Source organism: Neocloeon triangulifer, unplaced genomic scaffold (assembly GCF_031216515.1).
Source record: "Neocloeon triangulifer isolate White Clay Creek 2 clone unplaced genomic scaffold, ASM3121651v1 ptg000008l, whole genome shotgun sequence".
Classification (NCBI taxonomy): Eukaryota; Metazoa; Arthropoda; class Insecta; order Ephemeroptera; family Baetidae; genus Neocloeon; species Neocloeon triangulifer.
This window is the reverse complement of record NW_026775550.1, coordinates 13,991-36,477: the sequence shown is the minus strand read 5'-3', so window position 1 is coordinate 36,477 and position 22,487 is coordinate 13,991. Positions and strand designations below refer to the sequence as shown.

General features: G+C 34.3%; 1 protein-coding gene and 1 long non-coding RNA gene across 4 annotated transcripts in view; both read right to left on the bottom strand.

Annotated features, from left to right (window-relative positions):
* The window catches only part of LOC132194852 (monocarboxylate transporter 2-like), a 108,971-nt gene extending 90,391 nt beyond the window's left edge, over positions 1–18,580 (bottom strand). The window contains exons 1-3 of one of the 3 annotated variants that reach the window (XM_059616409.1): positions 18,147–18,580; positions 17,896–18,022; positions 17,550–17,724 (exon numbers count right to left, since the gene is read on the bottom strand). In XM_059616409.1, coding sequence (XP_059472392.1) covers positions 17,550–17,565 — 16 coding nt within the window. In that variant the 5' untranslated portion in view covers positions 17,566–17,724; positions 17,896–18,022; positions 18,147–18,580. Of the gene's footprint in view, positions 1–5,666; positions 5,821–17,549; positions 17,725–17,895; positions 18,023–18,146 lie in introns of those variants that run through there. The other 2 variants (XM_059616410.1, XM_059616411.1) reach the window with 2 other exon arrangements.
* A 3,110-nt stretch (positions 18,581–21,690) lies between these two features.
* LOC132194869 (uncharacterized) lies at positions 21,691–22,402 on the bottom strand. Its single transcript, XR_009441586.1, has 4 exons — positions 22,378–22,402; positions 22,261–22,325; positions 22,100–22,205; positions 21,691–22,048 (listed from the first exon to the last, which is right to left on the bottom strand). It is a non-coding gene; the product is annotated as an uncharacterized LOC132194869 (long non-coding RNA).
* Positions 22,403–22,487: the final 85 nt, after the last annotated feature.

The following is a 22,487-nucleotide window of genomic DNA, read 5'->3' as shown; positions in this document are numbered from 1 at the left end:
TGTGCATATTTAAATCGCGAAAATGAAAATCGCCACGGGCGTGTATTATTATAAGAAGCGGCTGTTTTTTTTCCGCACTCGCCACGGCAAACCTGCTTGGTAATGATCAATTTTTATGCGGCTGTTTCGGGCGTTTTTTGCATTTGCCGGTGAGTGTGATTAGAAACGCGCTGCGGAATATTAATTCCAGCTCGGCCAATATTTATGGCCGGTGTGTGCGAATCTTGGGCGGAGGAAACACTGCGACTTGCATATTAAAACGTACCCTATGATCTCTGTCGGCGTGGAAAAGTTGTTCGAATTATCAACTTGACTCTTTTTTTGTCCGAGGAAGATAAATCCATCCGGATTATGAATATTCTTTCCTTTTCCTTAATTTTGTTTTTTATTTTAAAAAGCAGAAAATACAAGTTAACTTTAACATTCTAGCAAAAAAAAATAGAAATTTTAGCATTTTTGTGCTATAAAATTAAATACAATCATAAATTCTTGTATTTTGTTTTTTTTTTTTTTTAAATATAAACCTGAGCAAAATGAAGAAAATTTCACTGACTACTTGACTAGGTTAAGGCCTGATTCTTTTTTTCCCCCATAAAATCCTCATTTATTACTAAAACTTTCAAGATGGACTTGTGTTAACAATTGCCTAAAATTTAGGAATAAAAATATATTTCTGAGAATTTTTTTCTCATCTAGGAATTATAAAAAAAGGGAAAAATCTCACTGTCTTTTACATGTTTAGAAATATTTGGTGACGATAAATCTAGGCATCTTTTCATTATTCATTTTCCTTTTAAGTATATTCTCTCGCAGAGGCGTGTTTCATTTCATTTGCTGGAGGATTTCAAGGGTCAAAAACACGGAGCTTTCGATAGCAAGGCCCGTCGCTCTCTGGGCACACGGAGAACGAAATTACGCCAATCCCATTTCTTGCGTCCGCAACCCTAATGGAAAACACATACACAGAGATGGCTTTGCTGTTTCTCGGTTTGAAATTGAAGGGACTGGTCAAAAGGGAGAAAACGCCAGAGGCGAATTATGCATGCGAGACTCGAATTTGCGTTTCGCCGGCAAAAACAAACACAACTAATGGTCGAGGGAAATTGAATAATCAGAACACCAATTAAATTTGAATTGCCAAACAGTGTTTTGGAAATATGAGGTATTGCAAACAAAAAGTTGTTAAAAGAATAGCGTAAATAAATTTTTAAATTATTTTAAGTTTTATTTTTAAATATTTTTCATTTTACGACAGTTAAATTTATATAATTATTAAAATTTTAATGGATCAATTTAATAATTGAAAAAAATAATTATTTAAATATTGTAAAATATAAGATAAAACTTGTTGCAAAAACTTCATGAATAAAAACTACTTATCGCTCTATCGATTCAATCATATTTTTTCCAAAGGTAAATTTCACTGTGCGATGTCAATTTTTAATTTATTAAATTAACTAAATAATGTAAAAAATTGTAACGAAACCTCTAAGGATGCGAACATAAAGCAAGTATTAATTGATAAATTTTCAAACGATAAATTGACTACATAAAATGATTTTCACCAAACTCACTCAGTAAAATATTAAATTAAATTTCCTCAATTGATGATCTACTTAAATAATTATAGTTTTTTAGCAATAAAATTTTAATATAAAACAAAAAATCTTTAGACATTGGAGAAGTGAAAGAAAAAGGTAAATACGAGAATCCTAGAAATGCTTTTCTGCCCTACAATCCATAAATCCCAAACTTTGCCTATAAGACTCGAAAGACGTCGCATAAATAATTTCGCAGAAATGCAAACATGTACATCCATTGGAGGCTGCGAGGATAATCTGTCTGGAGGATTTACGGGCGCCGACCCCTTCTCAAATGATAATAGCACCGCAAAACCACCCCACGTGCGTTCGAGAGCATACTTTGAGGGCATTAATAATAAATATAGCGAGCGGCCGCAGAAATTTCCAACTTGCGTCTGCAAATGAATTTGTGAGTTCTCCACACTAACATCAAAGTTTGGATCCATTCAAATTGCGTTTCGATTTTAACAAGACCGTCATAGCCGCCTCCATCCTGACGACGTAAAAGGCCTTCTGGTTTTAATAGTTGGCACGCAAGAAGTTTGTGCTCTTTAAGGGTTCTTGAAAATTGTGTTTTCCAAAATTAACTTATTATTAATTATTGATGGACATGCAAATTTTAGTTATAACTAAATTTTCTATTACTTGCACAATTATTCCAAAATCATCGGAAGAACATTATACACTAATCGTTGGATTTATGTTAAGTAAAAATAGGAGAGACTAAATTAACCTATATAATATAAATATTTAAGAACAGCACTTAATAATAAATTAAATTGGACAGAATGTTTCAAGTAACAAAACTGAACAATTTTTTTGCAAAAATTAATTAAAAAGATATTAAAAATAATTAGATTTATAAGTATTTAAAATAATAAAAACTAAAAATTCTGTTAAAAATTAAGTATTTTTCATATAAAAAAAATTTAGTAACAAATTTTTTAGTTTAATAAAAAATTATTTATATTTGAGCTAGATTTTGTTACTAGAAACTTTCGCTCTTTGGTAGCCGAATTTTTAAACATAAATTTTAAGTGGCACTTGAGCCAAACCTTATCAGAACGCGCCGTTTGGCCAAGTGCGAAATTAAATTAGAAATCACTCATCAAGGCCGCTCCGTTCAACAGGATGCAAATTTATCAGCAAGATTCGATCTCGTCTCACATGTTTGTGTGTATTTCTTGGGCCAATAATTTATGTACATGCACGGCAGCCTTTGCGACAATATCCTCTCCTCCGTTATCGCGCCGCTTCAGGCCGAGGGGAATTTGATACTCTCTCATTTCCTCATAAAGAGATGATCACTCTCACTGCTGCCTAGGCTAGTCAACCCTTTTATTAGCCTGACTGCCAGTTGGTACATGCGGGGCACTTAGGATTTGATTGAAAATTACATCAACCAACCGGCGTCGCTACAAAATGAGCATCGCGGCAAAATATAAAGTGCTGTTGCGCAAAAACTTTTATTGAAAGACGAAGAAGTCGCGGCGGCAGTAAAATTATTACATATATCGGAGCTTTTGCTATTATGTATTTGGCCCTTTTTGTTTGATGCACTTTACTTTTTATGTGCCTCTCCATCTCATATTCTCATCTGCTTGCGGAGTAAAAAGGTCAATAATTACGCTTGGCAGGAACAAAAATAATACGGTGATCATAAATTGGTGCTCTTTTATCGCTAAGAACTTTGCTGCACACGCGCCTTATTCAATTTATTGCAGACCAGAAATTGTATTCTCAATTCCCTTTATCGGTCTCTTATGTATGAAATGTTCAGTATTTATAATAAAAAATAATTCAGTAGAAAAAAACGTTTGTTTTGTGTTTTGGTGCAGTTTATATGTCGCTTCAAAATTCACGGAATGATCAAAAATACCTAAAAAGCAATTTCAAATTTTTTTCTTATAAGAAACTACCGATAACTGATATTAATTAAATGTTAATATAACATGAAGTCTTGATAAATAATTAAAATTTAAAATAAAATATAGATCGATTATTTCTCTTCAAATTGCAATACTTATGTTGGTGCTTTAGTCTTCATATTCGTGGCTCTGAAGAATTGCGGATATATTTGGTACTTAATTAAATTAACATAACTAAAATATGATTAAATACACAAAACAGGTGTATCAATATAATTTTTTAACCAAAGACAAAAAATAAGTATTTTTGAATGTGTTGAAAGCAATTTAAATGTTAATTTTGGACTCTTTTAAAATATATTGGTCAACTTTGACAATATAGTTTCCATTTATTTGAAAATTCAATATTTGTTTTAACAAAAGGTATCATGTTATAGAAATAATAATAAGCCCATTGTCTAAACTTCCAAACGCCATGCAGAAATGTGTTAATAAACTACTGCTTTTGTTGATTCAAAGTGAGCAACCTGCTTTTAAGTGCACTTTACATCTCCATCCATCCATTTGCGTGATTAGTTGCGAGTTAATTAATTCATCCTTTTTGTTTCGCAAGTGCACTTGCGGCCGAGGTGCATTAGCTGCTGTTTGCTGGATGGCGATTTCCAGGTTTAACGCCGATTGCGTTGCGTTGATCTCGCACATCAAAGCAAACTCATGCATTTACATGCGATTTTACAGTTTAATATTTTACGCTGAAAGAGTTCTGCATGACAGAAACCATTAGAAAAGCTCTCTGATGAGGGCTTCATCATTAATTTTTTTCTGCTGACTATTTTTGTATACTTGAGTATAAAGAGGCCAATACAAATAGCCACAATTTACAATAAAATATGTCATTACGGAATAAAATATAATAATCGATAGTAATTTGTATTTTTATTTCCTGAAATAAAGTTAAGTACCTATTTTTCATCAATTTTATTTTAAATGAGTGTTTTGTAATTATTCTCTGCAGTCGAATCACAATAATTGTACTTCTATTATGTACTTTACTTGAAAACGAATCAGGTGATAAACTATCAACTTTTAATTTTGTCTAAATTATCAAATGTAGGCTGTGCCAAATGGATAATTTATAATTGCAAATAAATAATGTAGCTTAGTTATGATGCAAGGTAGGTATTAATTATTTTAAATAATATATGAATAAATTTAAGCGAAGATTACATACAAATAATTAAAACAAAAAGTAAAATTAATTACATATAATGACAAATAAAAATCAATTAAAATATAATAAGAAAACAATCTTCTAGGTATTTGTTATTTGTGTTATTTTAAAATAAGGCTAAATATAAAAAACCACTTGTATTAAAATTCTGCTTGCGGCTCTATGTATCCATTGATTCAGTGATTTGAAGCAAATAGAAAAATATAAAATATTATTCTAGATTGCTTGTATAATATATTTAACAGTTGATATCAGGTTTATACACAGCATTTCGTAATTCCAATCAAAGCAAACTGCATCGGGGCTTGGAGGAAACCAGGTCAGTTTTAATAATGCTCTATAATTATACGTCTCTACCCTACACCAGTCATTATTTCGCTACGGCTATATTTTTTCTCGGCGCAGCTCTCATGGAATAATTGAATTGGAAAATTAGATCAATTTTTAAATAATAAAGCCCACAAAGAAAAACAAATTTGTAAATTTTGACGAGGTATAAATTTAGTATTAGTTAACAATTATAAATTATATTTTTTGACGTTTATAATCGAATTGAATATGGTTTCTTTGTGTTTTCACAGTGTAAATTTAATCCCCAGAGAACACTTGAAAATAAAAATATAGAAGAATAAATAGAAAAAAAGCACAACCAGCCAATTATCTGCTTTCAATATTATGATCAATATGAAACGAAATTAAAACTGAAATATTTTCTTTTGATTGATAAAATTGCAATTGATTTTCTAACTTTACTTTGAAAAATTTAACATTTCCTAGATTGATATTCAATTTTTTGAAATATATTTCTTTGCATAAAAATAGGCAAGCTTATCAACGCAGCGTGTCCGATAAATCCTCTGTGTCGGATAAATTTCCCATTGCATGACCCCATGGTAAAGCTCGTAATCCCGGCGCGTTTTTTTTTTTGCAAACGTCGATGGCCGTAAAAAATTCTCAGCCGGCGCAAATCTGTTAGCAGCTTACCTGCTGGAGAAGCAATCAATCAGGACGCACGTCAAACAGAGCACAAAATCATTGGCGAGTCGGCGGAAAAGCACAAACCGAAATTAATTCTGGCCGAATGGCACACGCGCCGGTCTCGCGCACCGGAGATCGCACGAGCCGCGGGGTGTCAGCACGACGGTGCACGGAGAACAACACTGACACGGAGCGAACCAGCGGCCCGCCGAACCCTCGCCCGCTCCGGCTCTTGCGCTCTTCGGACCAATAACGCCGCTCGCTCGCTCTCTCGCGTGCAGATCCCAGATCTCCTTCGCATCTGGATGCTGCGATTTGCAGCAAAAGCTAAAAAGCGTGTTCGTGCCCTTCACGGCTTAAGCGTGAGCAAAACTGACTTAATTTTGATTGAGATATTTGAGATTCACGTTAAATCAAAAGGTCGAGAGATATTAAAATTATTTAATCGCTACACTATTCACTGGAAAAGGGCATAAGTAACGATTCTGATTGTGAGCCTTATCCTTTGCTCGCTAAATTTTAATTATAACTATTTTGTAATTTCACCAAACTTTAAACAGACTCATTTCTGTGATTTTAAAATTCACGAAAGCTGAATAGCCTTAACCAAAGACTCAAGAGTTTTACTTCAAACATTTATTCATTATGTATTTAATTAATATTATTATTATAACAAATTAAATTCTAGTTCAAGTCTTGAAAAAGGTTAATTAAGATGAAGGGACAGAATATTTTTTAATGTTCGAAACAGTAAAAGAGCACAAATTTCACTATAGAAGAGCCGTTTTAAGCGATTCATATTCTCAAAACCAAATGGTTACTTGATATTTAAAATACTTTGTTTCATAAATATGTGCGCCGGAAAGAGAAAATGACTCATTTTGAAGCATAGTCATGAAGTAGTTACATAAATAAAATTAAATAAAAATTAAATAAATAAATAAAGTTTTATTTAACAAAATTATTTTAAAATATTAATTGTTAAAAGTTTGAAAACAAAATTTAGAGTACTAGTTAAATATTATTTTGGCTGACTTGCCGTTGTTAATAATGGAAAAATTTCTTTTTTTAAACTAATTTTTATTTCCGAGCATTTATTTAAAATAAAATTTAGTTCAAGTAAAGAAGATTAAGATGAAGGCAGGGATAATGTAAATGCAACATTGTGAGCGCTAAATTTAATATTTAAATTTAATTTCATTTAGAGTCGCTGAGAAAAATTGATCCAGCATCAAGGCTTTCACTTGATATTGAAAACTGCTTTCAATTAAATATGCACCAAAAAAGAATTCCCCAGCATAGTCCTGCAAAAATAACTAATCCATTAATATGATTTAATTTTTGAACCCTTCGCACTAGAAACTATTTTTTAATTTTTTTAATTCCGAAAGGCTGACTTTGCTTGATTAAAAACACAGCTAGGAATTTATAATTAAATTGAAAGGGGTTCTGCTTAAATTTCCTGAATTGAAGCAATTCAAAGCAAAGCAGCAGAAAACACGAAACAGAAATTGACGCGCTAGAGCTGCCAGGCAAATTTCCAAAGTCCACAAAGAGCACGCGGGGCTAATTGGATTATTTATCGCGCAAGTTGAACGCCTCGCCCGGCGAAAAACAACCCTTTGCCGAGCATACATTCGCGGGTGGTTGGACGGCAATTTACATTTAGACGAATTCCGACGAGCGCAGGATAAACAAGCAATAAACAGCCGGTTTTGCTGTCATGTAAAACGATTTGTTGGCAGCGAGAGCACTAATGCGTCGCACCGGTTTAAAGCTGCTGCATCTCCGCCCGACAAGTTTAATTGGATTAATATAATGTGCCGCTGATGAAGCTGTTTGCAGCCGAGCTTGTCATTGTTCGAGCAGAAGGTGCGATTTCGGTCGACCTCAAAGTCTTAATCATGGACCGCATTTGAATATTACAACCTCATCGTGCAGTGCAAACAATGAAAACAGTAAAAATGAGAAGAGCCTATAATTTAGACTTGCAAACTGCACAAAAAAACTTTTTAATAAATTTCGCATCTTTTAATGTCAAATAATTTAAATTTTTTTAATAAGGCAGCTTTTTAGAATCAAATTACATCTTCTTTTTAAGCAAGCCATTTTTTTAGATTCCATTCAAGAAATTAGAAAAATTTACTAACGTATTGATATTCCTATAGACAAAACGCACGTTTTACGAATGTTAAAAGTCCATATTTTGATGTTTAAAAATGTTTCCTGATGCTTAAATTCTTATTAAAAATTTTTTAACAAAAATTAAAAAAAAGCCTTAAAGTGATAATCCATCATACACTTTTAAAATTAGTCCGGAAAAAGTTTTGATTTTAGAACATTTCCACTAAACAATTTTTTCAAGATTTTTTGCTTTCTATTTCCATATCTCAATTCGATTCAATTTTATTGTTTTCCGCACTGTTAAACACAAACAAGTGTGTAAGGTTGAAAATGAAAATTTAAAATAATTTCAAAAGTTGAAAAATTAAGTAACCATGAAAGTTGAATTTTTCGTCAAGTAAAAGAATGATGAAAAAATACAATTTTGCCGCAGAGATGAGGCCGTGTGGCTCATGAATAATAATAATGCAGCTTGTCATGGACGCGGCCGACCGAGTTTCACAATTTTTAAAAGACACTTTGAGTGACGCCTAATCATCATAATTATTATTATACAAGCCGAGGTTAGCACCTCACTGCGGGCCTGTCACTGCGAGCGACTCGAAAAATAATGTAGCGTGCGCTGGAATTAAGTTTTTCGCAGCTGCCGCCGCTCAACCCTTTATCCTACATACGGAGCAGCAAACGCTGGCAAATTAAAAGTTGCTGCGAGGTATCAAAAAAGATATGCACGCTGTCGTCAGCTTAAGCCCAGGCTAAAGCGAGACTTTTATACTAAAAGGGATTTTTCATATTTTTCACACCAGTGCTGCTCGAGAGAAATGAGAAGTTCCAAAAAGACATGGCTGAATTAAATGCTAAGAGAATCAAAGTAAATTAAATTTTTAGTTTAAAAAACGATCATTCATTAATTTTCTGCAACGAGGAAATTTCATTTCCATAAAATCGTAATATAGTATTTAATTTAAAAAATAAAATTAGAAGTCAGTTTTATTGGATAATCATAATTTTAATTACAATTTTATTTTCTATAAAATCAAAATAAAGTTTAAATGTAATATTGTATATGTTGACATAGATTTTTTTTTTTGGTCAGGCCAAGACAAAGTGTCTTGTCGGCCTGTGCCCTTATTGAGCTTGCGGAAGGCAAGCTCCAATCTTATATTATTAGGTTATTAATTTATTTTATTTTTTATTTATTTTATCTTTATTATTATCAAAATTGAAAAAATTGAGAAAATCCATTAATCATCATTTATTTATTCGACATCTGAATGCAAACGCCAGGTATTTATTTCTACGGCAGTTTCTGCATCCCTTGCACGTTAATGGTGTGTATGCAGCCGTAAAATAACACGCTGATGGAGCCTTCGCTGTGCTACTGACGTGTGTGTTTTTGCTAGTCGGCCGAGACTCTTTTATAGCCTCATCTGCATGGCCGGGGCGAGCATCCTGCAAATTGAATGAATCGCCAATTTGCATGTCGGACGCACGCGGTGGTCTCCCCGTCCACACCAACACCACCTATGGCTTTTGCGCAATTTTGTTTGATCCGCACACGTTCTCTCGTCTCAGAAGCAGGATCGATCTCTGGACCGCACACACACACATCAAAGGCCGCTCGTGTTGTAAAACAACAACTGCTGCTTCTTGTTACAGTTAAGCCAGATTGTGCTGTAATAGAATTGAGGCGTCTTCTTTTCAGTGGACACGGCCGTAAAACTCGTTTTCATCGCAAATTATTTGCTCTAATTGGGCACCGCTTTACGGCCGCGCGCACCAAGTTCAAGGCTGCGAACCGCAGATATGCGCCACAATTATCGTTCTCGGTCGATTAGCTAATTTGTAAAATTCTCGAAAGTCGTTAGTTCTAATTATGAGAACCACGCGTTTTCAACACATTTTTACTAATAGAGGAGAGCGAAAGATTTGGCTTTCATTGGTGTACAAACAAATAATAGCAATTTAGAACATTTATTTCAATTATGTTTTAATCAAGATTCCGCGAATGTACTAATTATCAATTCTAAAATTATTAAATTTATTCATGCTAGGCCAAATAAAACATTGAATTTCTACGTTATCAATTTATAACTTTATTTGTTTTGAAGGCAAAAATTAATTCTTTTTAAAATTTATCCCGGCTACTTAAATTTTAAGGGAAAAAACTGTAAATTGAAACGTCCAAAATTATCACCTGGAGCTAATTCTCTGCACAAACTGGTCCATGGTTGTTATTTTTATGAACATGAAGTATGAACTCTCAAAACCCACATTTAAGCGTTGATTATTTTAAATAAATTTTATTTTCATACTTTTTTTTCAAAAACTATTGTCTGGATTTTTTTAATTTCACATAACTTATATAAGTTTTGAACTTCAAGGAAATAAAGCTTATATTTTTCTTGAATGAGTTTAAATCCGCAGAAGATAAGAGGTTTGAACTTTGAATATTTATCGGGCACAAACTTCCCATAAATATTTTGTCGCTCAAAAAGCCCCCGTGCATGGGCGTGGATTAGAGTTTGTATAAAAGCATGACAGCTTTACATTGCATGCCCACTTGATTCTGAGCAGCTTGTTTTTGCTGTGATCTGATTGTGAACTCTGCCAGGGAGGAAATGTCAACGTTGCAGCTTCTCGTCCAAATAAAGAGAGAAAACTGACATAAAAATATCCAATCTTTTAAATAATGTATTTTTAATGAAAATTGAACAAGTAATTAATTTTTAATCACTGAAATAAGTTTAATTTTTTACTCAAAAAGTGTGGGATGATTGTAATTTATTAAAGAAAATTATTGGTATTTTCAATGAGAAAAATGAAATTTTACAGAAATTTTATTCAAAAACAAAAATAAGGAAATATATAAATCGCCAGACTTGCATATTTTATTTAATTTATTCATAAAACACTGCAACGTTAAAAATTTTGGAAGTTTATACTAATTTTTATTCGCTTCATCATTTGAAGCTATTTTTTTCTGCATCTGAAGTTTTATAAAAACCAGAATCAGAATGATTGGAGCAGCAGAGAGGAACAATTTGCGGGCCGAAGCAAAGTGGCCCCAAGGCACAAAATTGTATGATTGGAATCACCGTCGGCGGAAACGAGTGAAGCCCTCGTCGATAATTGCCACTCACTCAATTCAAGTTAGAGACAAGAAGAGTGAACAGCTCAATCCTGCGTCACTTTTATTGGACCGGCCGCTGCGCTAATCCTCGGCAGGCACGTCTTTCCGTAGAATTTAATAATGACCGAAGCCGCTGCTTTTTTTCACGTGTTGTTGCAAAACTCATTTCGTGTTGACGAGTGTTTGTGTTTCCGAAACTGCACTCTAGAAAGTTTTGCAAAGCAGTCAGAATTTTTACCACAAAAAATGAAAATAGTCCAAAGCTCGCCTCCAAAGTTGAATTTCAATTGAAACGCGCCTGGACATCAACTCGCATCAGGTCTTTGATTAGCGACCGATGTGGATTGCAAAGTTAATGTTTGCTTTGGTGTCCATATTGGTGCAGTGTGTGTTTGCGAAGCCTGGTGTAATGTAATGAACATGCTGCGAATAATCATTGTTGTAAATGGTTTGCACGTTGACCTACTTCATTTCAAGTGTATTTAATAAAAACATAGGAAAATGTTGAGTTTTAATGAATAAATACAATATTATAGTGTTCATATTTCTCTTAAATTATTTTTTTTTTACAATTTAGACATAATTGAAGTAAGGAAATAATTCTTTTTTCTTCTATTCTTGAGAAACAATTTTGCTTGTGAACTATAAAGTGGGCGCTTTATAAAATTTTTTAATTAATTATGATTGGAGTCAATATTTATATGTTTAAAGAATTCAAATTTAAAAAAAAAATTCATTAACTAAGAAACCACATCAAATTGATAATACACATTCTAAATTTGCCAAATTATATAAAAATGAATTCATCGATACGCTCTATCTAACAATTAGCCTGCAACATGAACCACCTAAATCATTTTTTTTTATACTTATTAAATTTAAAATTTTCTACACTCATAATAATAAGCTGTTCTAATTATTAAATTTGCAAGCGATAAATCACCTGCCAAACAGGTTGCTAATTCCGTTTAAGCATATTATTAATACAGTCGTTAGTTGAGCAACAACATCCGTCATGTCTCATCAATGGCGTTGAAGAGTCAAACGGCGCAAACAACATTTTTGGCACGAGCGCCGAGAGTACCGCAGCCTGCACGCGTCGATCCTCTGTTTATAAATAATTCACAGCGCCTAATTACTCTTCGCTCTCCACCAATTTGATAACTGCGAAGGGCATTGATCTGGTGACAAACAAAAAGTTCATCTGTCAAGCGAGCAAAATCCAACGCCATATGGCGAATATTTTCCTCTTCTCTCTTAATTTGCACGCTTGCAAAAACAAGAATGTAATTCGCGTATTACCAGCAGCGAGAGACTCGACTTTTTGCGGTTGCTCTTTATTTTAAATGTGTTCTGTGCTCAAATGCATGTAACTCCGGATAATAATGTTCGTCCCGAGTGGCGCATCTGTTTCATATGTTTTACAGTAAATAGCAAAATTTAATGGTGAAATATACGTAAATTCTACACTTTTTTTAAATTTAATATTTGATAGAAAAGTAAAATTTTGTAGATGAATTTTTTTTCATTTAGAAAATTGTAAAATATAATGTATAATTTAATTTAGCACACTTAAGATTCATTAATCATTTTAAATCTACAAACTTTAAAATTTTATACACTCTTAGAAATGAATAAAATAATTATTTTGCGTATCGAGCATTTAATAATAAAACTTATTTATAAGAAAAAGTAGACCCTCCTGTAGAGAAATTATCTTATTTTAAAAAACCAAACGCCTCTAAAAGCTTAATTAACATAATAATAAGGTATAAAATACTAAAATTGAGACAAATTGAATTAATCGCAATTCATATAAAAAAAACGTACAAAATTTCATCGCAGATCAAGATCAAACAAAAGCAGCTTGTTCATAGAGATCACAAACCGTTTTCCGCTTTGTTCATTTTAATGCTAATTTGCTGTAAAAATAATCAATACTGAATTAAATCTAATTACATTATATGTTATTTTCAATAAGCTATTAAGATATTTCAAGAGACCAGGACCTGTATTTTTTGTTGGCAATTTCTTTCCAAGAACAAGCATTGATAATATTTGCTGATTATTTCATCGATTTTTTTGTGCAGCATCCGCCACTGGCCGGTTTTTAAGTAACAAAACGATTTGTTGCTCTTTGCAGTATAAGTGGTTGTGATGAAGCGCTTGTCGGCACGAGAAGTTTGTGTGTGTAATGAAATTATTCAAGAGTGAAATGGAAATTCTGCAAAGTCACACACACTCGACTCACTGTCTGTTTCTTTTCTCATGTTTTGTACAAAGGATTATATTGTTATGAAGTCGCAAATATACACTCCAACTTTTTTGCAAGGCTTTTCGTCGCCGCTCTTGTCACCAGAGCAATTAAATCACTTTTAAGCAACCGCAATTTGAGACCGACCAACTCTCTGCACATCTTGCTGACAAAGACGAGCAAACGAGGAGGACGACACTTCACCGGCGGAATGATATTATTGTGCCTAATTGAGTGAGCTTGGGCTTCATCCTGCGGCGGACAAACTTTTGATTGGCGCACAGAAACTTCTCGATGCATTTGCATACCTTTCTTAACTTTTAATCAAACTTTTACAAGGGATTTCCAGCTTTGCACCATTCCATTCTCTAGTTGGTTGGATTGGTTACGATTCTCTTTGCCCGAGTTACGTTTAGGACACTTGAAATATCCGGAGTTATTGATCAAAAAGCGCTATTCTCAAGACATCATTTTAGTTGCAAATAATATTTAATGATTTATGTATCACAGAGGCAATCGCTGCCCATATCAACTAACAACGCTCAATTTAAATCATTTTAAGTAATAATTTGCGGCATAATCCATAACTCCTGACATTAAAAATTATTATAAATTTGTAATAATAAAAAAAAAATATTTTTGTACTTTTCAGTCTCACACCAAATTTTTCATCAAAATGTAAGAACATAAAATACATTTAATGATTTAAAACATTTTAAATTAAGTTTAAGCAATTATAAAAAAGAAATATTGAACTAAAATTAAATAAAAATTTTTGCAAGCAAATAAATTGTTTAATAAATAGATAATAAAATTGAAAATTAAGTTTGTAATAGTTTATTAGTTTCTTAAGCTGTCCTTTTGCAAATGTGAGAAATTCTTGTATTTAACTTTTTTCCAAATTTTTGTAAATGGTAAATTATTATACCTTTTGCCTTTGTATGAAAAGAAATGTGAATAGACCTGTGAAAAGCTAATGAAATTACTTAATATCCTTTCAGGTAACATGCGAACTTTTAAACTATAACCAAGTCCAGGTAATGTTTCTTTGAAGCAAATCGTTTCCTTGGAATGTAATTTATTTAAAAAAATCTTTGCTTGATGTTAGTAATTAAATTTTACAAATCTTAGCAAAAAAGAAGAGAAATGTGACAAGGATAAATGCAAGTCCACACAAATTACGCTTAAGGTCTCATTTTCTTTTAATTAGATTGATTCCAGTCTTAAAAAATCCCATTTAAACGTATTATTTTGAAGCAGATTAAAAATAAAATCAAAAATAATTTACACCCCGCTGCCTAGAAACGTATGTCACAGTTTCGTCAGGAAAGAAAAATGTGACGTGCAGTCAAAACAAATCAGTTCGTTATTTTTCAAAATCAATGTCATTGCTCCATAAGACCCATCGAGTAACTGTCGCGACCTTTTCAGTCCGCTAGCTTTAGTATATATTTTTAGTATAAACAGCCAGTCAACGGCAATCACAATGCATTAGGACACCATTGTGCATCACACTTTAGCCGCAGCAAAAAAAAAATTAGAGAGACCGTTGGATAACTTGATAATCATCGTGATGAGCGCAGAGGCTTCTCTTTAGCATTTTGTTTATCATGCTCATCTTGCGTCGATTGTGAGAGCGATGGTGGTGCGAGCGATAATGCGCCGCAATTACCTCACAGAATAATATTGTGCCCAGCCAAATTGTTCAATTACGGCTGGAAATTTAATCAAATAACTGAGAGAGCAATTTCCTTTTGCTTCGGCAATTAAGCCAAGTGCAAATTGAACGCGCAGCCGGAGGTGGAATTTCCACAAAAATAAGGATGATTAAACTCGCACTCGAATTTTGGACTTGTTTTGTTTATTTCAAGCTCCAAAGGCAACAATTCCAAAGTACCTTTTCCAGGGCGATATTTCATGGCGATGAATGGACCGGCGTCCATAATACAAAGTGAGCAATTTCATCGTTTGGAATTCCTTCGCGCGTGCTTCAGACGCCGTTTTCTCTCGCGTGAACATTGTGCGCGCCAAACGATTAATTTGCCTGCAATTGCTGCGGACGAGTCGTAAATTCTTGTTTAACAATGTTTCGCCGTGGCTCTCTCTGGGAATGCGCCATTACTCTACAAACAACTGGCATTCGGACTTTTTACACAATTAAGTCGAAATTATTATCCCTTTATCCCTCAAATTCGTTAAGTTTCTATAAACAAAGTAGGTTACAAGCAATTTAATTGAGAAATAAAGGCATATGCGCATTTTAATTTTGAGAGCTTTGAAATGATTAATTATTCCGCTTTTAAAATTAAATATTTATTCAATTAACAATTCTTTGTTAATCTTTTGCCGGAAACATACAATCAAAACGCATTTATAAAACTTATTTTATTAAAAAAAAAAAAAAAAAAAAAAAAAAAAAAAAAACCAATTAGGTTTTTATATTAAGAAAATTAATATAATTACTATTACTAAATTTTATATTATTATTTTTTAATCTTCTTGGTTGACATTCATTTTTTTTCTCACTTTGATTTTCACTGATATTCTTATGGAAAATTTTGTTTCCAAATTAATTTAATTTAGATTTTCTGGTCATTTTAATTACTCCCACGGCCTACCAAATTCTATCGACAAGTGGGAAGTTGAAAAAAGAAAATGATCACGTTTAATTGCAGATTTTTAAACTGGACCCCCGCCTCCGAAAAGCCGCTCTGTAAATCAAAAGCTAAAGCCGCACCAACAAAGCGGCAATTAAGTCCCGGGCTGGTGACAGAACGCAATTATGTGATGTTAATGACAGCTTGTAATTAGCACAAACAATTTATTGTCAGCTCGACCGGCGCCGCCGACGTTTCGCCGCTCGCAGTTTTTTGCACGCGGCCAGCAGCCCTATCTCTTTTTGGCAACTTCCACGCCCGCGAGATTTATCTGGTCTGCGCGCAAATTATTCTACGGCCAACAAACAAATCAGCTCCCGAGACCGATTGTTCACGATTTTGCCTTGAAAACATGGTACGTGTTTCTTTTGAAAAAAAAAAATATTTATCAGATGATGGATTTTAGACGGAAGAGGGAGGACAACAATGAAAACTGGAAAGTTCCCACCCTGTTTGGAAACTTTCCTCATCGCCCTCGTACGAATTTAACTCTCAAGAGACTGAAATTTTCTACAAATTTTTATAAAAATCTTCAGAAAGTTCGAAATTGCTGTACAGTTTAAAATACTCCAACCTTAGATTCTCTTTGTTGGCTCAAGTTCAAGATGATTTTTCAATTTGGCGTGTCTCTCTCCTCTACTTAGGAACAAAAAGTCTTATGTTGTTTTGTTTGCTGTGTCGCACGGAGAATAAATATTTTTGCAAAAAATTGGCATGCAGGCGGCGGCGACTTTGCCATTGCACGGGAGGAAACATGATTTGTATTCATAAACGGGAGTCGCGAGTGTAAAAGCTCCTCGCGCGCGAGCGAATAAATTGCAAAAGCGTTGCGATTTATGCTCGGCAGATGGACACGGACTGTGCAGCTGTATGCAACCCGCTCGGCAGCATAAAATGTACCAGGTTGATGGACGCTCGTAAAACTGATGGACATTTGAATGAGAATTCGCGCTCGAGCGCCGACAGAAAAGGAAAACAATCCTCATGAATTATTAATGGTCACTTTTGTAGTGCGCCATGTGAGCTGAAAACTGAATAATATCGCTCTTCGGAATGGCCAGTGTGGCTTTTATGGATGGTTTAATCAAAATTTAATGATCTCCAGCTTTATGTGAAATATCTCTGTTTACTTTCTTTGGTTCCCAGATTAATGTAAAGCTGAAGCAATTATAAATGCAATTTAATTTCATATCATAAACATAAAGTGCGTAAATAAATTTCAATATTCAAACAAGGCAAAGGCTTCGAAGTTGGTTTATTTTTCATTTATTTTTTTGTAAAATTTCTCATTTCCTTCAATTCTAGAAACTTAAAATTAAAAAAAAAAGATTTTGACAAAAAAAATTGTAAAACTATGTATATTGATTTTTTTTTCTTTGCAAACACTAAAAGTAGCTTAATTTTTTTATGTGTTTAAATGTAGGAAAGATACAAAATTAAAATATTAAATTTTGACATAGGACAACAGCTTCGTACGACCAGTGATTATCACTTCCTAACTCAAACTTTGTGGACCATTATTAAAAGTGACATTTTGCTTCTTTAAAACAAATATTTTATGCATTAGAATGCAGCTTATCCCTCACAGTGCTGAACGCTTGCAATTAAAACTTTCTGCTTACAAGAAAAGAACCTAATTTTTTAAGTTAAATAATGTTGAATTGTTTTGGGCGTCAGCGGCAAAACCCCTTCACTTGGTATAAACAGTGCAAAAATCCTACCTTGAGTGAAGGTCATGCGCTGACTGGTCTTGACCAGGGTGAAAATCTTTCAAGCTGCTTGATAGTGATGACTGGTTTGCCCGCCAGATTGGTGGGATGTCTTCAAAAAAGTCCTACTGGTCCAGGGCTAAATTTTGGTTTCTCGGCTGTGGATCCTGCGATCAACAGACTGCCACTGAAATGCAACCATAGTTTAATAAAGATGTTCAATAAAATTAAGGAAAACAGAAAATTTTGTCATTTTAGAGTTTCACCAAACAAATAAGAAGTTAACGACGATCCTGTGGCTACCCATAAGGCAGTAAGAGATTATGCATGAGAAGAAAGATTAAACGAATAAACATACCAATGGCAAATAAAATGAAGAGATTCTCGCAGTCTCGAGCACCGATTGTTGGCCGCCTTTGTTATACACTTCTATCCTCCGACATCATCCACGGAATTTGGATTTTCAGAGGGAAGCTTTCCTTGCACTGGAAAATAGAAATTAGAAAAGATTCGCTTTTCTACTCTAAAAATCGTCGAGGATATATATTTAAATGTATGCATAATTAAGGTTTGCATAATAATATTATGTACATAAATCTGTATGCATACCTCAAAATCATGTGAGATTTTGCTAATTTTGATCGATCGCTTCGGGACTGTGTTTTCGCCGGTCTGCCGAAACTTTCGGGCCTCTGCAAGCTTTGATGAAAAATTGCGACCCAAAAACGCGATGCCGAAATGTAAAAGTTGTAATTTTAAGCCGAAAATATCACAGAAACAAGTCTAGAGAGTCAAAGAATTCACCACACACATCACATACACGACCATCAATCTTGGACCTTGGACTGATTGTGAGTGTGAGGCCAGCGAGGGGGAGGGGGCGAGGCAAGCTTGGTGGCTGCTGCTGCTCATCCCATGGAAGACGACAGCGAACAAGTCTGGACTGGTCTGGACGGCGCCGAGAGATGTGTCGCGAGAGGAGGAAGGAAAATTGAAAAGCATTCAGTTCAATTTTATCGAGAATCGTGATCGGTGCCAATTAAAAAAATTAGAAAATGAGGATTGAGGGAGTGGAGTCAGTGATTGTTTAAAAAGAGACAGGTGATGTTGTGATTTTGAGTGTCAGATCCAAAATCTGAGAAATCTCGATCTCAGAATAAAATTTTTCTAAAAAATCAGCAGGGTCAGTCCCGGAGCAGCGACAAAAGCAGAGGCCGTTCTCAAGATGACCATCGTTCCAGCCGCGGCACCAGGTAATTATTAATTTGAACACAATTTTGCTCGTCGCTAATTTAGTATCGCCAAGAATCTCAAATTTGATAAACCTTTATCTTGGTTTTTAACTTTTGAAATAGTTATATAGGAAAATTAATTTAAAAAATGCATATTATAAAAAACTGATAAAAAAGAAATTAACAGTTCGAACACTTAAGCCTTTTGCAAATTAATATCCAGCATGATAAAATTAAAATAAAAATTGCAAATATGAGATTGAATTAACGTAAGAAAAAGTCAAGATTAAGTTTTTACGAATTTCCAACGCTGAATTTAATTCAGCGTAGGGTGTTGAAGCCACTCTCTGACAAGACACGCCTCGAGGCCAAACTGAAACTTGCAGAGGCAGCGCAGAAAAATGAGTTGGCATCACGTGGGGCACAGGTGAAGAGGCATCTGGGGAGTGATTCATTTCATTTTGTAATTCGCCCCGCGCTGCAGACAAATAACGTGAGAGAGTGAGCGAGGAGAAAGCAATTTGCCTCGCTGTCTGCCTCCAGAGAGAGAGAAAGAGTAATTTTTCCGCGATTGGCCAAAGGAGCGAGGCGCGGCGCCCTTTCATGCCAAAACGGAGATCACGTCCTGAGAGCGAGCGAATTTGTATTCATTAGCGAGCAGAGAGACGGGCACCTGTGGCGGCCGTAGGAGACCTGCTTGCTAATTAATTAACTTAATGGCGGAGAAGCACATCGGCCGGATCGCTTCTGCACCAACCTTCACTCGTCCCCAATGCAATCGTCTTGCACCTTAGTTATTTTATGCTAATGGCACTCTCGGGACGACCGGAGTCTCCTCCAAAGTAGCAGATCCGATTCGGTTCACTGGGATAAATTTCCGCGCAGATCGGGCTTGTGTGGTTAATTTGGCAAAGTTGAGAAAGTTTTGCTCAGGTATTCACGAATAATTATGTAGTGGAAAAACATTCACACAGAAGAGCTCCATAAATTTACATTACATTTAGCCTTCGTTTGTTTAACATTAAGCAAACAAATTTCAAAGCAAAAACAATAATTGTTGTGTGTATATGTCTATTCAACTGAAATATAAACAGAATTTCCACAATATTATTACAGTCTATGAATTTGTGAAATCTGTAAAATTATATTTTGTTGATATGAATTGCTGTGAATTGAAATTCGGTTATAGGTGATGTAAGTATAGCAAGACGTATTAAATTTTCAAGTTCATAAAAAAAAATTAGCAATCTTAATATGTAAAATAAAATTTTCCTACAATAATTTTATTTTAAAACTTTTTAAATTAATTTGTTCTAATAATAAAAGTTAATTTGCAATGCATTAACAACTTTAAACAAGGAAGAGAGAAAAAATTTAAATTCTAAGGGGAGAGCAGTTTGTAAATTTAATAATTATTAAATGTAAATTTATTAATTATTAAATTTAAATTTAATCAAGATGTAAATTTGAATTTAGAAACAATACTTATGCCAATACGTAACAATATTTTTGAATGATTGATTTTTTAAGGAACAATAATTAATATTTAATATCAACTAAGGATTAAAAAACTTTTTATTATTCAATCAATAATTTCCCTTAAATTTAGACTGTATTTCTTCATATCACCTTTTACTCAACTGTTTTATTTCCATTCAATTAATTTTTATTTTCTTAAGGACATCTTCCAGGAGAAATTGAAGTGTAATAATAAATATATACGAGACTAAAAATGTGAACATCCGCAAAACTAATTAACCCGCGATCTGTTGTGCTCGGGGCGTATTTTGCATACCGATAAACAAGTGAGGCGCCGGGTATGCGGGGGTGACGCACGAGCCCCATGTGTCTTAAATTCGCGTGGGCGGCAATTGCCGGCGAATTGGTTTACTCGGCAAATTCCAGCCGCGAGAATCTAATTTTCGTGTACCTCCCTGATTGGGCAAAACACCGCACCGGTATGCGAATACACACGCACTTTGGGGAGCCGCGCGAGAAATTAATTTTCACCCTGCACACACACCATACTTTTGAGAGTTGCGGGTTGGTTCGTTAGTCCGTCCGCCGCGCGGAATAATAATAAAATATCCGCCGAGGTGCGCACGGCAATAAATTTGAAAACTATTTTCGGCCGTAAATCTCTTTCCAATGAAGCAGCCAGATTTTTGCCAAACTCTCCTTTTCGTATAACCGACTGACACACACACGTGGGGGATGCAAACTTGGGAAAGTAGTGCAGCTCTCGTCGAGGGAGGGATGAATATTGATTCGCCAGCAGGTAACGATGCCACTTCTTTGTGCAGCGTGTGTGTGTGAGAGCTGCAGTCAGTGTACCTGAAAAGCAGCTCGGCCTCCTACAACTTTTCCTGCACACGGACGCTTGACGAGTTAATTTTAATGACGTGCTATTCACTGCAAAGCCCTCATTATAGAGGTTTTCTGCGACCACGGCTGTTTGTATTAATACACCGGACAGGCTCACTCTCTATGAAGCTTTCTTTTTCTTCGTCTGAACAGAAGAAAACTTTTCTCTTCTATGCCAATTATCTTTCAGGGATGAAAATAATGGGGAAAATCAATAAAAAGTTGTTGTGAATCAAAATTTATTTTCACTTTGGAAAAAAACCTTTAATGCTTAAATATTTAAAATTTATTATATGTTCCTAAAATTTATCTCAAACTTTTCCAAGAGATCTGTGCAAATTTGGAATAATTTTATAACATCCTTGAAATTTGAATGCTCAAAAATTATTGTAAATATGTATGAGTCCTAGTTTTAAGCAAAATACTAGTATATATGGTACCAATAGAATATTATTTTTATTTTATCGATTGAAATTAATCTCATTCTAATTATGCATAAAAATTTAAAATTGATTCTGTCTGTAAAATTTTTGTTAATCAGTTTTTATGGCATCTCATTTCCTATTTTATCAGCTACAAACTTGAAATCAGCCAAGAAAATCGAGTTGTGAACATAAAACTTCAAATTCCAAACAATTTTTCATTTTTCAGTGGTTGTGGTTTACTTTGACACGCAAATATATGATGAGCTTCCTGAGCAAGGTGCTTCCTCGAGCTCAATCTTCAATAAAGTCGAATCACTCGTGTCCTTCATAACCTTAACACATCGATAAGTTTGAGGATCAAAGGAAGGCCGACTTTTCCACAGAAATCTTTCAACCGGATTTTTCCCAGGGCACCACGCGTGCATAGGGGAACAGTCAATGTTGGTCGCGGCTATGATATACCCACCTGGCGATTTAGATATGCCTAGAGCTGAAGTATTTTTTTTCTAGAAGATTTGCTGATTTTTGTATAAAAATATACCAGTATCGGCCGCTAGGAAACATTTAAAATCTTCAAATGTGTCAAAATATGCAAGAGTCATGTTGACTTCACAACATTTTTGAATAACCGACTGAAAAGTTAATTCCTAGAAAATAATGTATTGAGAAAAATATTTCATCAAGCGGAAGCTACAAACTTACAAAGGAACGAGACAATGCATAACGTCGGCCACATGCATTTACCAAATACTGAAATCCGCCTGGATCTATATGGTAAATTTTTTAATTTTATTCCATTATGGACAACCTCAATTTTACCAACGCCATTGGTGAGCATAGCGATTGCTGTTTGCTATCCAATACTTCAGAGTTAAAAAGAATTTAGTATTTTTAATTTAACTTACATTTACTGTGCATTTATATGCATC